A 27,253-nucleotide genomic window follows, 5' to 3' on the forward strand; every position below is an offset into this window, starting at 1 on the left:
TTCACCACATCTTCTTACCTCGGTTCTTGTTCAAGTTCAACTAACCCTTCCACATCTCGAACAGTAATTGCGTGAAGCTGCTCATTTGGGTTAGTTTCAGTATTGCTAGGCAAGCTACCTTGTGGTCTTTCCGAAATTAATTTAGTAACTTTACCTATTTGATTTTCGAGTCCCTGAATCGACGCTTGCTAATTTTTCAGTGATGCTTTAGTGTTTTGAAAATGGGTTTCTAACACCGAGATAAACTTTGTCAAAATCTCCTTAAGGTTCGGCTTTTTCTCTTGCTGATAAGGTTGTTGGAAGCTTAGAAGAGGTTGTGCTCTTTGATTTCCTTGACCATCCCAAGAGAAATTGGGATGGTTCCTCCAACCTGCATTATAGTTGTTACTATAAGGATTATTTTGAGGTTTAGAATTGTTACCCATATAATTGACTTGTTCATTCTCTGTGTTAGGACCGAAGGATAAACATTCATTCCACCTCTAATTGCATCGAATTGCATCACCAGATTTACCTGCGTAGACAAATACAAACCATTAATTTTCTTATTAAGAACTTCTATCTGTTCAATAACATGATGACTGCATATAGATTAAAAACATCGGCTGCTTTCATCGGTTTTGTTCTCATGACTTGCCACTAATAATTATTTAGTGGCATCTCCTCTATAAACTCATAAGCTGCTTCGAATGTTTTATTGTTTAGTGTTCCACTGACTACTGCATCGATTAACTGTCTAGTTGAGGGATTCAAATCGTTGTAGAAGGTCTAAGTTTGTAACCATAAAGGTAACTCATGATGAGGGCACCTTCTCAATAAGTCATTGTATCTTTCCCATGCATCATATAACGTCTCTAAATCAATATGCATGAAAGAAGAGTTGTCATTCTTCAACTTAACTATCTTAGCCAGTGGGAAGTACTTCAGAAGAAACTTCTCGGTCATTTGAGCCTATGTAGTGGTGAAACCTCGTGGTCAAGAGTTTAACCATTGTTTTGCTTTGTACCTCAGCAAGAATGGGAACAATTGTAAGCGAATGGCATCATCAGTGGTGCCATTAATCTTGAATGTATCGCAAATTTCCAGAAATTTGGGCAAATGAGTATTAAGACCTTTATCTTGCAAACCATCGAACTGAAGATACTATTGTACCATCTGAATAGTGTTCAGCTTCAATTCAAAATTATTTTCAGCAATGGTGGGTCACACAATACTTGATTCAGCCCCAGTTAGAGTGGGCTTGGCATAATCGTACATAGTACGAGGAATAGGACCTGTAGGAGCTGCAGGAGCTGTAGGAGGTAGCTGAATATTCTGATTATCGCCCATCTCCTCAGTAATAATGATGTCCTCTTATTTTTCTACTATATTCTGTTGACTCTGCCTTGCTTTTGTACAACTTCTTCGAGCAGTACTTTCAATCTCGCTGTCAAAAAGTAATGGTCCTAATGGGTTTCTTCTAGTAATAAATTAAAAGAACCTGCCAGAAGCAAATAAAAGAAAAATTAGAATGTAAAAATTAAATTATAAACAGATAAAATAAAATAAAAAATAGCTAAATTAATAAAAAGAAAGTGTTTCTAATATTTTAGTCCCCGGGGAACGACGCCAAAAACTTGATGTCTCACGAAACTAACTAAAAATATGACGAAGACAAGTGCACCTATCGATGAATAGTATTGTTATAGTAAGTAGAGATATCGTATCCACGAGAACTAAAAGTATTAGTAATTACCGTTTTCCTATTATTTAGCCGACAAATTGGAGTGATTGGTTTTAAACTAAAATTACTAAATTAATCTAACTAAAAACTCAACAGAAAATAAATCAAGAAAATAGCTGAAAGATAACCAATGAGAGAGAGAATACTTAGGAAAGAATCCACCTAGACTTCACCTATTATTATGAATCTGAGCTAAATGATTTATTCACTTGGTATCTTGATTCGTAGAAATTCCTAAATTATGCTAATATCTCTTTCGAGAGTAAGAACAACTGACTCTAGGTTGCTTAATTGAAATCTCTTTCTAATTAAAACCCCTATCGTCGCATTAACTCAATTTATGGATTCCCTTATTAGATTTGACTTTAATCCGATAGATTTATGTCGTCCTATTTTTAGGATTGCATGCAACCCCACTCAATTATGCTAGATTTACTCTTAAACAGGGACTTTTCCCCCACTGAATTAAGCACATTAAACATGAATTAATATCTTGGAAATATTAAAACAAGAGATAAGCACACATAACTGAAAATAAGAATCACGTATTTATTGCATAAAATAGAAATTAAATAATAGAATTAGTTCATAATTCTGAATAAAAACATCTTAAAGTTAGAATAACCACAAGAAATAAAGAAACTCATAAAAACTTCAAAAGAATTTAAAAGGAGGTCTTCGATCTTGATGGAAATCTACTTTAGAGTTGGCTCTAATGGTGTTCTTCGAGTTGTTTTCTTCAATAATCTCTGATGGCTCTCATATCTCTTCTTCTATTTGGTATTTATAGACTTTAGAATGATCAAAAAGCCTAAAAATTATGTTTTTCCGTGTGTCCAGCCCATGACCGTGTTCACACATGTGCTTAAAATAAATGATTTTATAAAACAATTTTAAAGTGTGAATTTACTGCAAGCGTACAAGTCAGTTGTAATATTTATAGTGTTCCAAGGATCGAACCCAAATGAGTTGGTGATTTAGCAATTCCTATTCAAAAGTACGACAAAGCATAAACAAAGAAATTTAACACTAATTTCTTAATTAACTATCCTAAGGACTAATTGTAAAGATTTTAAAAGTACTAAAAATTCACAAATAACTAATAATCGTGTGTTGGTTAACTTTGATGTGGTTCATTAATCTTTGAACTAAGGTCCTAAATTGTTTGAACTCCCAAAATGACTCAATTTTACCTCCCAGTCTCAATTTTACCAAGTTAGACAAATTAGTCTGGACTATCTCTCAATCTCACCTATTAACATGGGACTAATGAATTGATGCCCAACAAGATCTCCTCTCAGTTTCACTTGGCTAGATGTTCCTTTAGGGTCGTCAATCCTAAGTTTTTAGGTTCATTCAATTAATCTAATTTATTGCAATATAGTCCCTCAGATAAAAATTAACTTACCCACATCTCTATTAACCAACCTCCTTTAGAGTTTAGTTATCCATGTTAAAAACTGAGTAAACAAACATAAAAATCAAAACTTTAACATCCATGAACATAAACCCTAAGGAAAACATAAAAGTTAAAATTTTTACTCTTTAAAACTTGAAAGAAAGATAAATGAAGCATCTAATCTAGGTTAAAGATTAAACATAAAAGGAACTAAAATGCATCAAACTTAAAGATGAAAATTTCATTACAAGAAAGGGAAAAAGATTAAATTTGTAAATAAATCTAGCTACAGTAATAACTAATCTAGCTAACTACCATTAACATTAAAAAGAACAAGAAATTGTGCAGGAAAAGTAAACCCTAAGCTGTGGAAAAGAAAACCCAAACTAAAAAGCTTTCTAAACCTAAACTACAACATTCCTTTCTTTTTCTCAGCCAAAAGTGGTTTTTAATAGTTGATTTTGACCTCAAAATGTTTCCTAAAGTGCCATTGGATGCTGGCTTTTGATTAGTGCTTTGGGTGGACAAACTCTGCCCCTAATATCATTTTTTTCTCCACACAATAGGGATATTGTGATACCCTAGTCAGAATACACAACGGGAGTTGTCACAAGGTAGGTATCACGATACGCTTGTATCTTGGTCCCAAATCTTCTCCATTTCGATACTGTCGATGGTATTACGATACCCTAGCTCTGATATTGCAATACCACTACTTGTGGCTTGAATTTCACTCCATTTGGGGCACCTACATGTCCTTACGACACTCAAACACACATTAGGGTCCCGAATGGCACAATTGGCCATTTTGGATCAAAAATGAGGAAAAAGACGCGATTTCACAAATCTATTTGTAAAAAATAAAATTACGTAAAACTACTAAAAAGACATTAAAAACACTTGAAAATAAGCTCGTTAAGTTACAAACGATGCCTAATTTGACATATCAATTTGTGGCAGATCAAATCCCCCACACTTAATTCTTTGTTTGTTCTCAAGTAAACACACAAAACATGCAAAAAGAAAGACGACCCTTAAACAATGAATTTATTTGACATTTTATGAAAGGACATGCATTATGAACTAATTTCTTTTATTGTACAAATCCTAATTGATGCATTGTAAACTCATAGGTTTGAGATTAAATAGTCTTAGTTCAAAAAGTTATAGAGAAAACAAAAGTAGAGGCAGTTTATAAAAATTAAATTTTTATACATTATTCCATCACAATAAGAAATAAAGATATGATGTATCTATGTATGAAAGAAATCAACTTATTCATTTACATTAAGTTTCCACAAGTTTCAGTTTGTAAAAGGAGACGCTAAAGTCACATAGGACTTAGTGGCTTGTAACGTTCTGAGGCTTAGGTTGGTACGGATTTAAAGAAAGGTCATCTCAAAATAGTTCAAGCACTATGAACAATATAGCACAGGACATTGTTCTCAATTCCCAACAAATGTGATCGTTTCATCTTACCGCCTTATCTCTCATTCTACCACCTTCCTTATCTCTCCTTCTCTCACATTCCTTATCTCTCCAACAATGTGGAAGAGATTGGTTGATATTATCTCTTTTTGTGCACTATTATTTTGAGCCATTAATGTTATGTTATTTTCTTTTTCTTATTTTGAGCATATTTTTCATTTTTTTGGTTTTTTCTCTCGCAATGCTTTTGATCCTCACTATATTTTCTTTCTTTCAGATTTTTGTTTATTTTTATGCATAATTTTTAATAAGAATCACTTGCAAGCTAAATTAACCTCTCTTCACCAGTCACTCAAGTAAATTTTGTGAGAAACCTCCGCAATGTTCCTACTCGATGTCCATGGTTTGACATCCATTTGATAGCGCAATATAAGGTTTAGGGACTGTGAAGGGTTGAGTTTCAAACTCAATTTCTGCTCAAGGTTTCATACATAAAGGCTCATCAAGAGAGGACAATGTAATGCTCAAATTCGGGAACTAGGGATAATGTAGCATCCAAGGTTGGTCCTTTAGGCTCTAGGCTACACAAACAATACCTTAGGTCATACCATTGCATTTCAACAAATGCCAAACTAAAATATGTTTCTACTTATCTCAATGAATAATGACAATTTCTAAATCATGCATGTATTGTAACAGCCCGAATTTGGGGCTAGTCGGAATAATGGTTTCGAGACCACAAATTCGACGAGAAAAAAATTATTTTCATTATATTTTTATGGTCTACGATTTCACAAAATGATTTCGTGAAAATTTCGTTCGAAAATTTTGACGTTTGGGCACTCAATTTAGTTAAAAGGACTAAATTGTAAAAAGTGCAAAAGTTGAGTTCTATAAGTTAGAGGTGTCCAATTGTTATGAAATTTTAAATTGGTGGTATTTATATGGTAATTATACCATTGGTTAAGTTGGTGGACAAAAATGGGTATGGTTGGGCATGTTTCCAAAGCTTTTCATTAAGGGCATTTTGGTCATTTAGTTATTAAAATGAATTAAAAACAAAATTAAAAGCAATTTTTGTCCATATTCAACCCCTAGGCCAAAAATTGCATGGACAAAATCCTCGTAACAAGATTTACCTATTTTTACCATTGTTTTGAACTAGGGTTTGTGTTTAAAAATTTACCCATGAATGATATGCATGTATTTTAATGTTTTATGGAAGAATATGAATGTATGGAGTGTGATAAATGATTTGTACTAAGTAATTTTCGATGAAAATGCCTAAAAGGATTAATTTGTAAAAGTTATAAAATATGTCACAAGTATGTGAATAAGTGAGTATTGTGGACTGCTATAGTTATGAAAATGGTTCATCTAGGCCTAAAATGCAAGGAAAGTGAATAAAAATTATTTTACGAGCCTAGGGGCAAAATCGTAATTTTGTGAAACTTTAGGGGCAAAAATGTAATTTTTCCAAAGTATGATTTTTGGACTGGAATGAATAGTGTGAAGGTTATATAAGTTAGATTTATTGATATAAATCAAGAAAGACGAGAAATTAAATCGATAAAAAGAAAAGTGATAAAAAGTGAAAAATTCTCGAATAAACCTTTAGAATAAAAAGGGATACGAATGAAATGATAGAAATTGTAACACCCCTTACCCGTATTCCTTAACGGAATAGAGTATGAGGCATTACTAAATTTTTTTTTATAAAAAAATTTTGGCAGCATTTCTGCTTATTTTTACATAAAATCCCCTGCAAGTTTTCAAAACACAATTTCAAACGATTTCAACATTTCAACCAATTGCAGATATATATTTTTATACACAATTTATCCATTAATAAACACCAACCTATTAAACCGAACAATACTATATATACATATTTATACCACATTACATAAAGTCATCTATACATGCCATGTTTCAAAAGTGTTGATTGTCAAAATACCCAAAAAGTTGATGATAGTATGGATGATTTTTTGACTTCGTCCAAGTTTCGAACTGGCTTATGTCACTATAATCAGGCGAAAATACAAACGAGTAAGCATATAGCTTAGTAAGTAAACATATGACAAGTAAATAAATTTTTCACAAGATTACATAGTGACATAATTTTTATCACACATAAATTTCATTGTTTGCTCAATTTCCAGCAAGCTGTTTTTCTGTGTCATAGTCGCCAATTTATTTTTATCTGGAGCTACAGGGCTCCAAATTAAGTTCTGTAAATTTTCCCCAAAATATACTCATATAACTTTCCACCATAAAATTTTAAAAATTTTTTATTTATCCAATTAGTACAGTTTATTCTTTAAACCTTCCATTGTTTCACTGCCTGACAGTTCTGACCTCTCCTTACTAAAATTTACTTATCTCCCTGTAAAAAAATTCAAAAAATGTTGTCGCTTATTTATATTAAAAATAGACTCATTAAGGAATACAAGCATGTAAATTCCAAGGCATAATTATTTTTTTACAATTTTTGGTGATTTTCCAAAATTGGAACAGGGGATTTCGAAATTAGTTCAACCCTGTCTCAATAAAATTCAAATATCCCCAAATATACAACTCTTTTGCTTCCCCTTTTTATTTCATATGAAAATAGACTCATTCAGCTTCAATTTCATATATTACTCAAGTTTTAATTTATTTTCCACCATTTATAGTGATTTTTCAAAGTTTCCTAACTGTTGTTGTTCACAACAGTTTTGTATTTAAATTTGCTCTTTTGTAGGTTTGATGTTTCCTTCCACCTCACACATGGGTTGATTAAGTATCAAACCCAATATCCCTCACATATTCTCATCCACCTTATATATATTCACCTTTCCGATTTTCCCCTGTTGAACACTCGGAATGTTGTCCGTTATCGGTGGATTCAGCACTTAGCAACCACCAGTGATTCGGGGAATCAGCACTTAGCAACCCCTTTCACATTTAAGATACGGTGGGATCAGCACTTAGCAACCCCCTTCACATTTAAAATACGGTGGAATCAGCACTTAGCAACCACCAATGATTCGTGGAATCAACACTTAGCAACCCCTTGGGGGAATCAGCACTTAGCAACCCCCTTTATATTCAATGTACTCCGACCTATTCCGAGTGTTCAACCGAAAACCGTGTTTTTCAACACTTTACCACCTTTCCCAACTTAACCACATTTTTAGTATCTATACCAAGTATTTATTCTATGTTCAATTAAATCTCAACATATATTTAATAATATCAAAATAATGCATTAATTCACATGTTTACTTACCTCGGTGCAAAATATCGTAATTTTGCAATTTACTCCACGACCTTCTCTTTTCCCTGTTTAAGATTATCTTCTCGTCTTTCTTGATCTATAATAGCAAATTTAACTCAATAAATGTTCAAATTTATTAAAATAGTCCTCCCCCAACTTTTTGAAAAATTTCAATTTTGCCCCCAAACTTTTGCATATTTACACTTTTGTCCCCAAGCTCAGAAATTAAATTTCATCTCTTATTCTTATGTTTTATGACATGCTGAACATTTTTCCCTTCTATGACAATATCAAATTATCACTCTAACACACTTTTGAACATTAATTATTTTTACCGATTATGTCAATTTACCCGTTTTCGCTTAAAATCGCTTAGTAAAAGTAGTTTAACATAATTTCTAGCTTCATATTCTACCATAAAACAGAAAAATAAACACATTTCACCTATGGATATTTTTCCAAATATGAACTCTAACATGAATTATTGCTAGAATAAGCTAAATTAAGCTACCAGGACTCCACAAAAGTAAAAAAACATTAAAAACGGGGCTTGAAATCACTTACTATTAAGCTTGGAAGCTTAAAAACCCTAACTATGGCTTCCCCCTTACTGATTTCGTTCACCATGAAGAAGATGAGCACATTTTGCCATCTTTTTCCCCTTTTAATTCTTTTTATTACTAAATGACTAAAATACCCCCATTAAAAAAATCTATTTCACCCATTTCTTATATCTATTTTTGTCCATCAATTAACTAATGGTATAATTACCATATAAGGACCCCCAATTTATAATTTCATAACAATTAGACACTTCTAACATGTAGAACTCAACTTTTGCACTTTTTACAATTTAGTCTTTTTGACTAAATTGAGTGCCCAAACGTCAAAATTTTCGAACGAAATTTTTATGAAATTTTTCCGTGAAATTTTAGACCATAAAAATATAATGACAATAATATTTTCCCTCGTCGGATTTGTGGTCCCGAAACCACTATTCCGACTACGCCCAGAATCGGGCTGTTACAGAAATGATCACATGTGTGGCACAGATTGTGTATAGGTCACTATGTAAAAGTGAAAGTGATGGTCACGTGTGTAGTACTATGTGCAGGCTACTACGTGTACCGGAATGATAGGTCGCATGTGTAGTACTATGTACAGGCTACTATGCGTACCGGATAGTTTCGATCACATGTGTAGTACTATGTGTAGGCTACTACGTGTATCGAATGGTAATGGTCACATGTGTAGTCACATGTGTAGGCTACTATGTGAACTGAACACCATTGATTAGTAAAGTGGTTGCTATGTGCTGATTCCACCGGACATCATTGATTAATAAGGTGGTTGCTATGTGCTGAATCCACCGAGTATCTGTTATTATTCTGAAGTGTTCATCGGGAAATTGACTAAGTGTAATTGCATAATCAATATAGGTGGGGAATTGAATTTAATATCGACTTAGAAATAGAAAAGTGAATTTTGAATTGAATTGTGATTGAAAGTGAAAAAGTGAAATTATGAAAGAGTATATTTAGCAATAAAACAGTTTAGACAGCAACAGTTGTGTGACTTCGAAAAATCACCAAAAATGGTGTAGATTGAATTAAAGGCTGAATAATATATGAAATTGAATATTAATGAGTTTATTTTCACATAAAAGAAACAGAGCAAGAAAAAGAGTTATATATTTTGAGATATTTGAAGTTTAGTTAGACAGAGTCAGAATGAGTTCGGAATCCCCTGTTCTGAATTTGAAAAATTGTCAAACATTTTAAAAAAATAATTATGGGATAAAGTTTATATGTTTAGAATCCTCAGTGAATATGTTTTCAATAGAAACAAACAGAAACAATATCCGAATTCTGTATAATGAGATAATTAATTTTTAGTGAAAAGAGGTCAGAACTATCGAGTAGTGAAATAGGGGAAAATTTAAAGAATAAAATGTACTATTTGGATAAACCAAAAATTATGAAAATTTTATGGTAAGAAGATATGTGAATCTAGTTTTGGAGAAAATTTATGGATCTTAATTTGGAGTTTTGTAGCTCCAGGTAAAAATAATTTAGTGCCTCTAACTCGAATAGACAACTTTGAATATACATGTGGGTGAATAGTAAAGTTGTAGTTAATGTTGTTTAAGTGCGTTATACACGTTAAAGATGTAGAATGGAGAGGAGGAGGAAAATTGGAAGAACATATGAATGATTTGTGTATAATTGGTCATATGCTCGATTATAATCGATAAACGATTGAAAAGAAATTATGTTTATAATTGTACATTATTAGTTATAGTTAAAGTTCATGTGAGAAAATAAAGTTTCATAGTATGTGTATGTGGTATACTTGGTATATGATTTGGTATGTAGCAATGTCAGAAATGGTTTATGAATTAACTCATGTTGATAAGTTTGATACATAAATAAATGTGGTGTTTATCCATGCGTATAATGCTTATACTATATGTTTATTTGGCTAGCATGTCTGGTGTGTATGCTTAGGCTTTGGCCAAGTTGTGGTTGGATTACGCCACATTAAATTTATAAAATTATGCATTGATATGGTAAATGTCTAGATGGAAATATGCTTGTGATCATAAAAGGGTGGTAAGATTTAAAGTTTGTAATCTTTATTAAAATGGTTTATCATGTGGTTAGTCTTCAAAAAGACTAGCTTGCGACTATGGTTGAGTGTAATGTTTTTATCTTGTGTGATATGCATAGGAAACGGGAGTGAAAAGGAAATGAAATACTAGGTTCATGCTTGAAGTGTAAAATGATGCAAAAAGGGGACGTTAAGTTAAACAATAAATATGTATAAGTATTGAACTTAATAAAATTGAATTGTACGTGAATTAAATGGAAATTGCAAATGATATGATTTGAATTAAATGAATTATTGTGGTATTGAAATGTATATTGGATTGAGAAATTGAATTGAATCGTGAACATGAGAATCGTGAATTAGATGAAATGGAAATGAAGTATTGAATTGCATGAGTATGTATTGGGTCTTAGAAACCCTATTTGTTACAAATATAGTATTTTGAAGTTATAACGTGAAGATTTATAAAAGCATGTTAAAAATTTGAAGAGTTTAAATTTGAATGAAACTTTATAACTCGGTTTAACATGTTTATAAGTGTATGTGTTCTGGTAATGCCTCGTACCCTATTCCGACATCAAATATGGGTAAGGGGTGTTACAATGTGACATCGCCAGATTCGGTCATAACGTTTAGACCGAATTTGGGGTGTTACATGTATACACCTATTTTCATTCTTATTGATCATTTGGATAAAACAAATAAATTTTCAACTACCTTTATCCTATTATTCAATGTAATCAATTGAACTAAACAATTTATTCACAAAGCAAAGAATTCATCAAACGTCAATTAAAATTTATACATTCAAAATACTTAACACACAATATCATGCCACAATCCACCAATGTCAATCACTTCATGTTCAAGCACAATAACAAAAATCAAAGAAATAAAAGGAAAATATTTTCGAAAATTTTTTAAAAATGGCATAAAATCCGTAAACATGCCAAACACGCATAAAAACAAAGCAAAATAAAATAATGTGCATCCTCCTTACACTTAAATTATACATTGTCCTCAATGTGTAGCCAAATACAAAAGATTAAGAGGTTACCAGACTTCCCTAGAAGGAGCATCAAACTAGATCGGGTCGTCCACCTTCACATTTAAGCTCGAAATTCTTGTGTAATCTTCAGTTGAGTGACTTGCATAGAAAAAAGAAACAACACACAAAAGAAAACAAATGCAAATAACAAAATAAACAAAAACAAAAAAAAATAGCCTAACTAAGTAGGGAGTTTAGGACTTGAAACTAAGTCAAATTAGGGTTTTAAGTTGAGTGTTAGGTTTTAAAAAGGGTATCACGTTTTCAAGCTAAAACTTAAATTTGAAAATGTTTGGGATATCACAATACTAGAAGGTCGGTTTCGCAATATCGAAATGTGTTTTGGCCTCCCTTCAAAACTGTTTGTGGTATCGCGATATTGAACCATGGGTATCGCGATCCACTATAATATACCCCAAAAATTCTCAAATTTTCAACCTAACTCCCATTTACATAAAAATTAAACCTACAAAATTCTAAATTTAAACATGCAACAAATTTTAATTCTAAACTAAATAAAAGTAAATAGAGTCTCGGCTTGAATAAGTTTAATTACTTACAAAATAAGTTTAAATTTAAAATTGCTCTTCAGTAATACTTCATGCCCTCGAAGTGGAATTTCCATGAAGTCCTCAAGAATTTGACCCTTTTCTTGTTCATCTTTGGGTTGATAAGGACCTTTTTCAGAAAATGAACATATCAAACCTGCCTTGACTTAGGTTGTGTCGATATGTACACTTCGAGTCAATTCTTACTGAAATTGAACCACTCCATTTCACCTTTTAATGAATCATCAATTTTGAGATCACAAACTCAACTTGTTTTGAGTTCTCTACCTCTATTTGAATATACCTTTGTTAGAGAACTTCCTCGACTAGTTCTTATCGTAGGATTTCTTCTAAAACATCCGAGCAGTGTGGCGGCTCCTCTACACTTACTTCATAAAGTCAGAGATTTCTCTAATAACGCCCAATACTTCACTCAATTCTCCAATCTCTATCTCTTGTTGAGAACCGACCTTCAAGTTATGTGGTTCAACAACTGTTTAGGAGGCCTCCTCCTCAACTTCAACAATGTTTGGCTCGACACACTAGTCCACCGGAGCACTCTTCCTAACATGGCGTTTGACGGCTTCTAACATGAGGTCCAATTGATTTTATATGGTTTTCAAATTTTCTTGGCACTTAGACATGCCATCCTCAAATGCGCTACTCTAAGTGTTTTTGTAGTGATCTTCATTAGGCTCTTCCCAATACACACCTCTATTCTCGTAAGAATACGAAGAATACGGGTTGTATGGGTCGTACGTCGAGTGGCTTCCTTCCCATCCTTGGTTGTCGATTTTCACCAGACAAGCATAACTATACAAATAATAAGAAGGATCATATCCTTGCCTCTCATAGGGGCCGTAATCATCCTAGCTAAGTGTTGAAGTGCCATCCGCATCAGACACGAACGATCCTTCAGGCCACCTATAGTTACCATTAAACATGACTATTAGTCAACAATCAACAAAACAAAACCAAGAAAACCATAAAAAAAATTGTTGTACCAATAGACTTAATTTTTGCTAATTATATCCCTAACGAGCATGCAATAATTAAACAAAAATCACCAAATCTTACACGGACTCCCCGGCAACGGCATCAACAACTTGACCACGTTCACGCGTGTGCGTAAAACAAATGATTTTATAAAAAAAATTTAAAGTACGACTTTACTGCAAGCGTACAGGCCAGTTGTAACAACTATAGTGTTACAATGAACACTAGAGTATTCTAAGGATTGAACCTAAAGGAGTTGGCGATTTAATCTATTGTGCCAATTTAGTCTTAATTCTAAAAAAATTGTACAATATCACCCTTTCACTTAAAAAAATAAAATTAATAAATTTATCAACTAAATTTAATATATAAAATTGGAAACATTCAAAACTTTAAGATAAAGAGTTTTTTCATTTTTTTTAAAAAATTAACAATAATATGACAAGGAAAAATGAAACAGTAAAAAAAAGAAAGGATAGTGTAAATATTAAGGATGAAATTAGACATAAAGAGTCGTGGTCACATGCCAAGGAACATAGGTCCGCAGACTCGTGTCAAAACCGAATCTTAGCAGCTGAAGAGTGGGGCCAGAAGTCATGGTTGATTGCAAAGTGTCATCAGCTAAAATGGCGAGTACGTACCATCCTTTTCATCTACTTATTATTCCAAAAGCCAATGCAGAGATGTGTGGGTTCACTAAGCTAAAAAAAAAAAAAAAAAGGAAGATAATGCGACAAAACTAAGCCAAATCAGAGATGTGTGCGTACAATCTCCTTTTTTTTTTTTTCTAACACCAAAACTAAGCTAACCACAAGATAATGCAACAACTTTTAGCAGCCACTAGGTTGCTGCCATGTGTCTGTACCAGGATTCTCTTCTCCCACTTGGGGTTTTCCATACAGTTAAGACCCTCCCTTCCTCACTTCAATGTGCTGTGCTAATACACTCCTAGTTAGTTTGAGCTTTTGAGAGCTAAAGTGTACGAGATGTTGAAAGAAGAGATTAGTGATGCTGGTGGTGGAAACGATTGGGCGCGTATCTGCGACACATGCCGCTCCGCAGCTTGCACAGTGTACTGTCGAGCCGACTCGGCGTACCTCTGTGCTGGATGTGATGCCCGAGTGCATGCTGCGAACCGGGTCGCCTCGCGCCATGAACGCGTATGGGTGTGCGAGGTATGTGAGCGTGCCCCTGCTGCCCTGTTGTGCAAGGCAGACGCTGCATCCTTATGCACTACTTGTGATGCCGAAATCCATTCCGCCAATCCGCTTGCTCGTCGCCACCAGCGTGTCCCCATTCTTCCAATTTCAGGATGTCTATATGACCCCTTGCCCACTGACCATGGCTGTCGAAAAATGGCATCGGCGACTGAAACTGAAGATGGTTTTATGTGCACAAACGGAGACGAGACAATTGCCGAGGATGAGGATGAGGCAGCTTCATGGTTACTGCTGAATCCTGGGAAAAATAGCACCAACCAGAATAACGGGTTCATGCTTGCTGGGGAGGTTGACGACTATCTGGACCTCGTAGAATACAATTCAAGCGTGGAGAATCAATTCACAGATCAGCATCAACAACAACATTACGGTGTTCCGCACAAGAGTTATGGTGGTGATAGCGTTGTGCCAGTTCAATCTGGAGAAGCAAAAGATCACTTTCAGCAGCAGCAGCAGCAACACCAGAATTTTCAGTATGGCCTGGATTACGATGCCTCAAAAGCTGCATACAGCTACAATGGTTCCATTACTCGCACTGTAAGCTATACTCCCAACAATTTTATACCAAGTGGTTCAGTTTTTAAACATAGAATTTGATTTCTATTCCAAGTTCTTTATACATTTATATTGTACTCCAATTCTCTTTTAATCCAACTGTCAAGTGTCAACAATAAAATTATTGGGGACGCTTATAAAGAAAACCCCGTTTTGCTTTTCCCGTTGAAACACAAAAGCAAAAGAATTTCAAGAATCTGAAATTTGTAGAATCTATCTTTTCATGTTCACTTTCTCAAGCTAAGAAGGTCTACCAAGACTAGTAAATTTTCTAACTCAAAACTGTAACAAGTCCTACAACTAGACAGCTTTTGCTTTGTAGCATGAAAAGACATTAAAACAAGAAAAAAGAAAGTTTGGAGGTTGGTTTTTCCTATGTTTGTCAAAATATGATATTGATAAATGGTTTGATTTTCGGTTTCAACTCAGAGTCGAATGATATGTTTCTTACTCCCTGAACCATGTTAGGTATCCCTTTCCTCTGTGGACGTCGGCATTGTGCCGGAATCAACAATGAGTGATATCTCAATCTCCCACCCAAGGCCGCCTAAAGGTACAATTGACCTCTTCTCTGGACCACCGACTCAGATGCCAACCCAACTTGCACCAATGGAAAGGGAGGCCAGAGTCCTGAGATATAGAGAGAAGAAGAAGACAAGAAAGTTTGAAAAGACAATAAGGTATGCTTCAAGAAAGGCATATGCAGAAATGAGACCTCGGATCAAGGGTCGGTTTGCCAAGAGAACCGACGTGGAAGTTGAAGTGGATCAGATGTTCTCCACAACAGTAATAACTGGATATGGCATTGTACCTTCTTTTTAAAGTACAGCAAGAAATGGAGTTAGTAGTAAAGCTCTAATGCTGATACTGTATCTTTCTTAATATAATTGGTCTGAATCAATTAGATAGATATGTTTAGTGATCTTTTTTATTGTCTAAATCATGCTACTGCTATCTTGTAATTGCATGTATATCTATAATTTTGGAATTTAATTCTTTGCAATTACAGATATCCATTCTTTAATTCTTACTCTTCCATGTTTTGCTATAGTTTCAAGGAAAGAAAGAAAGCATCAAAGACTTGCCATGCTGAATGGGATGGCCTACTATACTTACCTTTAAGAAAAGAAAAGAGCAAATTTGGAGGCGGTGAATGTTAAGAGGATCCAATAATAAAATTCTGGCTAGCCCCATTTTGAAGATTCCCTTGTGCACCACCTAGAAAAGCACAAGATTATTGCTGCCACAAAAGAAAAAGCAGCATTGAGTGAAATCACATACAAAAAAAAGGGTTAGAACATTGAGAGAGACAGAAATATAAGTGAATATTGGAATGAAAGCAACATATACCCACTGCTATTCCCATAAGGCAAGAACCATATTCTACTCATGTTTTAAGCTCATCAATGCCTAAAGAAAACTTGAATAATATCATTTAATCCATCCATCAGGGTAGGGTCTAGGGTCCTTTTCGATCCAAGAGATTGAAGCATCTATTTCTGCAACGCCATTCATTGAGCATCATTTATTTTGTACATAAAGTAAGCATTTCAATCAACACTAGTTCTATCTATGCCTTAACTACATGATGTCAAGCAGCTACTCAACGAAAGAAAGGTAGGCTCTCATTTGTATCACTTCCCTAGGGATGCGTAAAGGAAACAAAGTTTAGCCACATGCAAAACAACATACAATATTGTCAAGAGAGCTATCACTTCACCTTAAACAGGTGGTACCCTCTCAGCATACGACTTGTAGTATTCTAATTTGAGCATGCTTATATTCTATTACTTCAAGTCACATTATCTTCGTCAATTTCTATATCCAGCAAGCATTGGCTGTAGTTTCATGCTTTATTGGTCCAAAAAGATTATGCCACCAAAGATATTCATATGGTGAAAATATATGCCAAAATATCTGCATCAAAGAAAACTGAAGATGATGTCTTAGAACTGCTAAATTTTCCAATAATGATTTTTCTATGTTGAACTAGTGCTACACCATTAGTACTCTTCGGTTCATTAACAGGTAAGACATTGCTTCCATGTTTTAACACAAGATTAGAAAAAGAAAAGATAATGGGGATAATTTGCCAGTGAAGTGTACACTGACAGTAAAACCTTAAAAAGGGAAACAAAAAAGATGAAAAAAGCAGACTGCACTTTGCACTTTTTTACAAAGGAAAAGATGTACAGGATCAAAGTTGAGCCATGCAAAGTGGAAAAGTTTGTGGAGGTCATTGTTTAATACCTCAAAAGTTCGGTCCCCGATCAAGCTTACTATTTTCACAAGCTATAAATGATCCTCAGGCCTTTCAAGATATCATTTTCTGCTTTGTCATACATTCAGCAACATTGCTTCGCCTTCACTCATTTATGCATAGATTCTTTATTGTTTATTTAGAGATCTCGAATTAACTTTAAGAGAAACCTAATATTGTATAAATATGGTATGAATAATAGTTTATAGAATCTAATAAATATATAAAATTATCTGAATTGGAGTTGGCCATTGAATTTGACCAAAAACAATATAATAAATTGATTTCTCTCTTAGACCTTTTTCCATTTTGTTACATAAACCATTAAAAATGGAGGTTTTAAATTATATATGTGTAACCTTATTAGATAAAACGATGATCATTATATATGATCAATTTTAATGTTACTATGCCCATCAAGAACAGAATGAGTGGACAAGATTTAATTGCTATTAAAAAAACATTGATACCTTAAATTGGTTCATTTGATTTTAGACTTTGACCCATATATTTGGGTTAAAATATTAAACTCTAATTTTATGATTAACCATAGTGGTTAATGCTTTTGTTAAGCTAAACAATTGTTAAGACACAAGCGAAGTGCTTGGGAGAAGTGACTAAGAGAATGGACACTTCTTCAAGTACTACGATAATTGGAATAACACAAATCACACAAAGATTGTTTGTGCAATTTGGTTTTCTTATGTCTATGAAGCCTAACTTTGTAAGAAATACTCACTATTTTCAACTCTTACAACAATTGAACCTAGATCTATCATACACTCATAACAATTCCCTTACCTTTTCACCTTAAAGACTGATACTCTCACTATTAAATTCACCTTATGTGTAACAATCCGTTTCCAGTGGTATCAGAAATAGTGATTTCGAGACCATAAATTTGACGAGTGAGTCCGTAAATATTATTATTTAATATTTTCGAATCAAATATAATATTATTTTGAATTTTGATTTGATAAATTTTGTTAATTTGACGAATAGTTAAGTTCAAGTGGTTTGCCCCTAAAGTCAAGTAATTTTGGAAAATAAAGTTTTGAGACCTCATTTCTATAAACCGAGCCCGTAAATATTTTTATTAAATATTTATGGAGTTATTATATAGGTTTATTGAAGTTTGGTCCAAAAATATTGATGTTTGGATAATTAATTAAGGAAAAAAGACTAAATCGTAAAAGTTGCAAAAGTTCATCGCTATTAGTTTATTTATGCTTAATAGTCATAAAATCATGATTGGAAGGCCTTATGTTGCAATTAGACCATGTTAAAATAGCTTGGACGGTTAGTGGGTTGTTTTTAAGTGTTTTATATGTTAAGTTATATTTATTTTATAATATATGTTAAAATAATAAAAGTAAAACAAATAATAAAACAAAAAGACAACCATTTTATTTTTTTCCCACTTTCTTTAACCTCATGACCGAAACTCCGTGGTTGAGCAAGGAAGCATTCGGCCAAGTTTTAGGTCTTTCGCATGATCAAGAAATGAATCCAACGGACAATAATCATGGAAAAAAGAAAGTTGGCGGAGTAAATATCGGTATTGCACTCATAGCTATTTTTTATTAGGTAAGTTCGTAACTTGGTTAAATTAATTAGTTCTTGTTTTGGTAATTTAATATCTATTTATGTGTGGGGGGATCGAGTTCATTGGCTTGGAAAATGAATAAGACTATGGCACTATACCAGGAGTGAATAATACCATAATTGAAAGACACTATGACACTATTCTGGAAATGAGTAAGACCACAGCTGAAAAACGCTATGGCATCATGATTCAAACGAGTAAGATTGTAGCTTAAAGAAGCTATGGCATCACAATTCAAACGAGTAAGATTGTAGCTTAAAGACGCTATGGCATCACAATTCAACGTGTAAGACCATAGTTGAAAGACATTATGGCAACATGATCGAAATGAATAAGACCATAGTTGAAAGACACATGGCATCATGTCGGAAATAAATAAAATCATAGTTGAAAGGCACTATGGCACCATATCAAAAGTGTGTAAGATCATAGCTAAAAGACGCTATGATATCTTTTGTACAATTGTTTATCAGGTAATATGTATCGAATGTTAAATACGTTATATAATATATGAGATGGATTTTTGAATTTCATAGGTTATTGATGAATGTTAAATGTATAAAATGAAATGGGTATATAAAATTGTTATATGGAATGAGATATTGTATGGAGAAATTGATAAGAATTATTGAAACGAAATGTGATTTACAAAATGATTATGTGTTAAATGTGCAATATGAAATGGTTACATTAGATAGCTATTTGAAATGGTTATATATAAAAAGAATATATAAAATGATTATATGAATCAGTTATATGAAAATAATTATATAAAAATTTTATACGAAATGTTTATATGGACATATATAATGGGACATTTGAAATGAACGCTTGAAATGAACGCTTGAAATGAGAAATATTAAATGAAAAGATGTTGAATGAGTGATATATCTAATGTGTTTACTTGTATACGTTTTATAACATGTGAAATGTGAAATGAATAGATGTTGAATAAATGGCATATCTATTGTGTTTCCTTGTATATGTTTTATAACATGAAAAGGTTATAAGTTTCATATATGTGAACTCACTAACCTTGTGAGACTTGTGATGTGTATAGGTAAGGAATGAACTCATGACCATGATATTGAATTATCTTGTAAAATGTTTAAATTACACCCTTTTTAATAAGTTAAAATTAAGTTTATTACAAACTTACTAAGTTTTACGTAAGCTTACCTCGTGTTGATTTTTCTTCCTTGTAGATCGTCGAATATGAGCTGCCGATTGGATTACTTTTGGAGATCACACTATTCGGTAACTTAATCAGTAACTAATTGTTCACTTTGGTCCGATTATAAGTGGCTTGTAAATAGGATTTTGGTATATATATGTTATAAGCACTATGGATATGTTTTGTATCAATTGAAGTATGAGTTGTGTTTATTGATGTGAATCTTAATTAGTATTTTGGTTGATTGTGGTGTGTGATGGCAATGGTATGTCTCTATAAGTGTTTTTTGCCGTTTACTATATACCTTATGGTAATGGTTTGATGTTTGGTTCATTGGATGTGTATGAAATAGATGTACAAATATGTTTGATTGGTTTATAAGGTAGGAACATGTGTATATTGAATGTGTTTTGAAGGTATGAGAATAGTTTATATTTGTTTGGTTTGACACCTAAAGAATGAGTAATGTTTTGGCTTGTTTTAGAAGTCAATTTAGGTGCACGCGGCCTGGGACACGGGTTGTCACTACTACACGGCCATGTGTCTTAGTGATTTTTAAGTGCAAGATTTTTCACATGGGTTGGCCATTGTCACTTGGCCATATGGCCTCTATTTACACTTTTTTTCTCAAAATTTTGTAAAAGTTTCAATTTAATCTAGATTTGGTCTCAATTTTTTTAAATGTTCCGTAAGCTTGAATTAGTTCTAAAATTGATTGAAAAGCAAGTACATGATTTAATATGAATTATTTGGTTGAGTCTGATTGAAATTATCAAAACTATCTAAAGATTATTATCGTAATGTCTTATAGCTCAGGTTATGCGACTAAACCGGGTACAGGGTGTTAGATTTAGTGGTATTAGAACTATGGTTTAGTCGATTCTAGGACTGGACGTAGTATGTAATGAGTCTAGAAATACATCCACTTTATAACCTATGAACGTAGCTTGTATGCCAAGTAAATGATGGAGATGCTTGAATTTAGTATGAATGTGAATAATTATATGACCACATGTTTAAAGATATTTGACGGTACCAAGGACGTAATTTGGCATTTGGATTAATGCTTAAAATTTTATGTCTTGAGTTTTGGATCACTTTGATCTATTGGTATCGATGCTTGACAAGTTCAAGAATAATAATGTTTTAGGGAGCTGGCTTCATGGTTGCGACACTCCCTTGTCAGTGTCGTGACATCAAGCCGTTGTTCTCGTAGTCGTGACTCTCCCCTATTGAGATCACGACATTGAGCTTCATGTCTTCAAGGTCACGACTTTCCTTCATTGAAGTTGCAACATCAAGTTCTTATCTTCTAGGTTGCGACTCACTTTAGTTGAAGTCGCGACATAATACTATTGTATTAGGGGTTTTGACATTCACTTTTTGGTGTCATAAAAATACCTATTTTTTTTATAAATTTTCCATTTTAGTCCCTCATCTGTCATCAAATTAGTATGAGAGCTTTCATAAGCTCACTCATGACATAAAATAGAATAAATAATTTGTTTTAATGTTTTGAAAATTAATTATTGGTATGACCTGTCTATTAGATATTAAAATGAAATTGTAGTTCTTCCGGTAACGAATGTGGCATCTTACATTTCGGATTCAATGATCGGGTCAGGTGTGGGGAGTTACATGTAAAGCCTTTTCTTTGTTGATCAACTTCTTCACAACTTTGGCTTCTTCCCATAATTTGTCACAATGTCTCTAATTGAATTCAATGGATGATTTAAACTTTGAAATTATCCTTTTTCTAATGCCCGAGGGGATGGACTAGGTGTTTGCAGTTGCGGACACTTCCTAAGATAAAGCATTTTTGTAACATCCCTGACATCCCCCGAGAAGTGAATAATGTCAATTCGGGTTGACACATGTTCAAAATTTCCAGATTAGAAAAAATAGAATTGTTAGTATTAATGGAGAAAGTAATTAGGTATTATAGGAAATTAAAAAGACTTTTGAATTTAGGAAAACTAATTTAAGGAATGGACTAAATTGTAAAAGTGTGAGAAGTGTTGGGCCATAGGGTACAAATTAATTAGAAATAAGAAAAGACTAGATTGAATGAATGAGGAAAAGAAGAAGGGCTTGGAGTGTAATTTAACCATGAGAGTACAAAAATGAGTGGGTGAGGATGGGAAAGTATTAAAGCCAAATATGTGGCATGGAAATAAGATTTTTATAAGAAAATATTGTATAATAAAAAAAGTGAAAATATGGATAGATATTTTTGGGAGAAAGATGTAGAAAAAGAGAGAAGAAATAATAATAATAATAATAATAATAATAATAATAATAATAATAATAAGTCATCTTTTCTAGCTTCGCTCTCAAGTCTCTCACTCTCTAATTTTAGCAAACTTTTTCTTCTTTCCATTTTGATCCTTTTTTCACCATTATCATCCTTTCTAAGCTCAAAACTCCCGAACTTCCACCATAGACTTTAGTAAAATTACAATAGAAACTTCATGACATGCTAAGTTTTTTTGTGATGTTAGCAAGGATACACACTTGAGGGAAGAAAAAGAAAGAGTTAAGTATTTTGGTTAAGGTTAAGGTTAAGGTAATGATAATAAAGTTTATTGTATGATTTCATATTTATCTAATCAAAATGCATGAAAATGGTATGTGATTTTGTTTTGATATTAAATGTTGTATATGTGTTGTGTTAATGAAGATAAAGAGAAGGGGAGTGAAAATCCAATTGGTGATAACGACAAAGAGATGGCAAAGGAGTGAAGGAAGAAAGAATGGGTCTTTTTAAGCAATTTTTATTGTAAGCATATAAAAAATTACTTTAATTAATTAAAACCCTAATTGAAAACTTGATAAATTGGTTTGGTAATATTCATGGGATTTATTAGTGTATAAAATTATATTTTTAACTATGAAAATCATTTGAAAGTGAAAGTATATTCTATCAGTGAATTGAAAAGTGTATTTGTAGTAATTTGAAGATTAAAGACTTAATTGCTAAGAGTATAAAATTAGATAAGTGAAATATATTTTAATACGAAGTATTCAAGTGAAATGTGAAATTTTGATAAGATGAATGCCAAGTGAAATTTGATAATTTGAAAAATAGTAAAGTTTGAATTGTTTTATTGTTGAGAAATAGAGATAAAATTTTATACCATGTATGCTCATGCAGACAAAACGAGAACTAGTAAATATAAATGGCATGCCATTAGGAAATTGATTAAACATGCAAGTGATAGTGGCACTATGGTGCAAGTGAAATAGACAGTACGGTGCAAGTGTATTGTCACTTTGGTGCAAAGTGATATTCGCACGCCCGTGCGAAGAATAGCAGAACTTTGGTGCATCTTATCGAAATTTTTGTATATCCTATTGTCTTCTATTAAGTCTACATTTGGGAAATAGCATTATAAGGCAAGTGAATGTAATGTAACATCAATAAGTAACTTGTAACTTGTGGAATTGGTATTTTGATATAGTTATTATGGAAACAAAATGAGTGTAAGGTGATTGAAAGTAATGATAGTATTATATATATTTTTATATATGTGTTCTATAAGAAATTAATTTTAATTGCATATTATAATTCTTGATATGCTTACTAAGTTCTCGCGAGCTTAATGTATTTCTTTTCAAATGCATAGGTAAAGATCATTTTGAAGCTAAAAGGTGAAGATCGTCTTCAACTCATCTCATCACATCTCAAGCCTTAGTGGAAGTATATTTAAATTTTGGACATTAGAGTTGGCATGTACATAGGGTTTCATTGATAATGTTTTTTATAATCTAAAGGATGAAATTGTTGGGTATTGATCTTCATTGTAAACATTGCATTTTGGTTATTTATGAAGTTGTTTTATGTTGAACTAGGTAGTGTTTAAGGTTGGTAATTGGTATATTTGAATGTGATATAGGACGTTTCGAGGTTATATGGCATATAGAAGTGATTTTAGGTGTTAGGGAAAAATATGTACAGGTTTTGAGTTGTAGGATTGAGGTTGCTACGTCAGGTGTTTGAAGTCACGGCGAGCTCAAGTCAGAGTCATGTTGCAATATGAAACCTCTTGTGGTCGCGACGAGCTATAGATGTTGTGATCTAAGAAACCCTGAAATCATGATGAGCTTCAGGTGGTTTGGACCTTCACCCTTTGGTCCCGAATTGACTTTTGGCCACTTAGAAAGCATTTGTAAGCTTGACTTATGCTCGTATTACTACATAAATCCCACTTTAAGTATGTTATGAGTTGATAACTTGAATGAAATGTTTAATTGAATTTTTTAGAGATCGGAGTTGCCTTAAGAACTAATGTGACATCCTTATACCTTTACCCGATGATCAGGTTGGGAAAGGGGTGTTACAATCTTTCTTTTCTCCATTATCCAACTTAGAATCTGAAGGTTCCTCTGTTGGTTCATTCATAGTGTGTTTCTCTTCTAGCCATTTATAAGAAAACTTTAATTCAAGTACAGGCTTCTCAAGTTGTTCTTTTTCTCGAACAATTCTTGGTTTTTGAGAGTGGAGTGCTTGGAAGATATGAGAGGGGTAAAGTGGTAGGTAATGGTGATAAGTCTTTCAAGCAAACTTGACAATTTCATCAACGCTGATCTGGACAAGATCGAATTCAATCATCTCTACTACTTTTCTTAGTAACACAACCATTCTCTTACTGACAGTATACTTGTATCGATACAAGTGTATTTGTGATAATAAAAGTCTTCAAAATTATGATCGTTGGAGCCCGATGTATCAGTAGAAGTCCACTTGTATTGGTAGAAGCCTGAGGATTCCAAGGATTCAGACTTGTACCGATAATTGTATCAATAGAAGGTGCAGGGGAATCCAAAAATTACTTATTGACTTGTATTAGTAGAACTTCCCTTAAGTATCGATAGAGGTCTAGAGGTATGCTTGAAGTGTTTTTTGGCTTACTTCTACCGGTAGAACTTCTTCCAAGTATGGATACAACTTCCTAAAATTCCTAAACTTGTATAAAATGAGTTTAAAACACTTAAATACATTATGGGTTGACTCAATAACATTTAGATAAATCAAAACACATTTAAAACATATTTTTTAGTATTTTTACAAGTCTTTAAAATGCTTTGAAAATTTTTAACAAAGTTTTCAATAATTATTTTCAACAAATAACTTAGTAAATATAAATAAAAATTTATCTTAAATGTTATCATATCAAAATCTTGAGACATCAAAGCTAACAATATTGATGCCATGATCAACAAAGTTATTCATCTCACTATTCTTCTCATTAATGAAATGATTCAAGATCAAATCATGAATTACCTCAAAATCACTATGCATCACAAAGATCAAATTGAAAATATTTGAACGAAAATAGAAAACAATTTTTTTAAGTTAGAAAGATGAAATCAATAGATGGAAGATGGATACATGTTCTTATGCCCCTTTCATGTAGAAAGAACAAAAAAAACATAGGACTCGAACTGACCTTCTAAGGTAGAAACCCTCGACCTAAAGTGTGAAGAAATTGCAAACACCACTAACAATAAACTGAGTTGTTGCCAAGTCTTCAAAAAAATCTAACACGAAATGGATCTTGTTTAAAAAACCTCTTAAAGGATATTCTCATTTTCAAATTCAAGATATCTTTATAATGGTGTTTTCATACCAGTTGCATAGGAATAAAACAGCATGAATTTAAGGGAATTATATTGCTAGTTAACTAAATGCTAATAACAATGCTAATTTTAAACAAATTCTATTGAAAAAAACAAATAGAAACCAGTTGACTTCACCCTGTGTACTATATAGAACTATTCATGGGTTGGGTTACTCACCCAGACCCGAAAACCCACTCAAATTTTGGGAGGGTTTAGGCAAAATTATTAGGCTAAAAAATGGGTTGGGAAAAAAATTAAACCCATTTAAAATATGGTTCGAGCTTAGGCTTGAACATTCAAGTCCTGAACCCGGTCCAATCCAAAACCATTTTTAAGCTCGTAAATTTTATTATGTTATTTATATATATAGTATGTAAATATTAAAAAATGTTAAGATAAATATATAGAAAATTTTAATAAATTAAAATATGTACAATCATTGAATATTAAATTAAAATAATATAAATGTAACACCCCAAACCCGGCCTAGACGTTACGGCTGAATCTGACGTGTTACATAGAAGTGTTCTATGAAATTGAAGACTAACGAAGAAAATCGTTTAGTAAAAATCCAATTTGTTCTTACTTCTTAGAATCATTTGGTACGTTATAAAAACCACCATGCAGTAAAACGGTTTGTTATTGGAGGTTTAAATTAGCAAAAGCTACTTCATTTAAGGTTACTTTGAAGTTGAAAATACGTGTTTGTCTTAAAAAAAGTGTTTGTTGTGAAAACTTATTTGTACCCGTTAAGCAGTTCAAAATAAATAAATAAAACCCCGTTAAAAGAAAATTAAAATACCAGAGGCCTTATTAAATAAAAACAACCCAAAGTAAACTTTAAAAGAAAACCGGTCTAGAATAAAAGTACTAGCGAATGTGTGCCCACTCCGAGTCCCTCGCAGCCTCAAATAAACTAAAGTTGGGGATTACCTACACAGTCAGAAGAAAAGGGAGAGTTACGAGAACTCAGTGTGTAATCCCCTATCATGTAGTAACAGTCTGGGCCCGAGCCCCTTTTCAGTATCAGTGTGGGCCCTAGCCCAATACAAAATTGGTATAGTACGGGTCTTAGCCCAGTACAGAAACAGTGTGGGCCTAAGCTCGTTTCAGTATCAGTATGGTGCAAGTATGCAAAACCCACCCCAATCTAGCAAAACACACCACCCGTACCCACTTAACACACTATGTGGGGTCAAAGTCGACCCACCTAACCCAAACACCAATATTGCAGCATAGTTGCCAATAATAAAAACGCAGCAGAGCTGCCAATACAGAATATGTGGCAAAGCCACCAGTAACAGTAATTGTGGCAGAGCCACCAGAAACAGTACTTCCTCTATAATAGAAACCCAACCCATGCAGTATGTCATGTCATGAATTATATGTACATGCAATATGTCATACACAGTAACAGTTAAATAAATTTCATAAAGCCATATCAATCATTTCATCTACTAGGGGTTTATCGGTCAATCTACCCTTCTGGGGGTATTTTAGTAATTTTGCTCTACGGGGTATTTTGGTAATTTACCCATCGAGAGTATTTCAATAATTTACCCATCAGAGGTATTTTGGTAATTTACCCATCGAGGGTATTTCGATAATCGTGACCCATTACGGCCTAAGCCCACGGAAACACTCATAGGCCTCTACAGTCTAACACTGTGTTCGTGGTCTCGGTTTACTACACGAACATTCGCATACCCTTACGGTCACAGTGCCGTCTATTCTGATTATTCGACTTTTACCGATAAGCAGTCGAGAAAGGGTGTGATTACACACCTTTTTGCAGAGTCGCTCCA

At 33.2% G+C, this 27,253-nt stretch overlaps 1 protein-coding gene and 1 non-coding gene across 2 annotated transcripts; both read left to right on the top strand.

Moving 5' to 3' along the window:
• The first annotated feature begins 790 nt into the window (after window positions 1-790).
• LOC121224777 (small nucleolar RNA R71) lies at window positions 791-897 on the top strand. Its single transcript, XR_005922522.1, has one exon. It is a non-coding gene; the product is annotated as a small nucleolar RNA R71 (small nucleolar RNA).
• Window positions 898-13,701: 12,804 nt separating this feature from the next.
• On the top strand, window positions 13,702-15,708 carry LOC107945774 (zinc finger protein CONSTANS-LIKE 2). The gene is made up of 2 exons (XM_016879898.2): window positions 13,702-14,768; window positions 15,255-15,708. The coding sequence occupies exons 1-2, from the start codon at window positions 13,998-14,000 to the stop codon at window positions 15,606-15,608; spliced, it is 1,125 nt and encodes a 374-aa protein (XP_016735387.2). The 5' UTR covers window positions 13,702-13,997; the 3' UTR covers window positions 15,609-15,708.
• Window positions 15,709-27,253: the final 11,545 nt, after the last annotated feature.

The sequence above is a fragment of the Gossypium hirsutum genome, chromosome D12, assembly GCF_007990345.1.
Source record: "Gossypium hirsutum isolate 1008001.06 chromosome D12, Gossypium_hirsutum_v2.1, whole genome shotgun sequence".
In the NCBI taxonomy this organism is placed as follows: domain Eukaryota; kingdom Viridiplantae; phylum Streptophyta; class Magnoliopsida; order Malvales; family Malvaceae; genus Gossypium; species Gossypium hirsutum.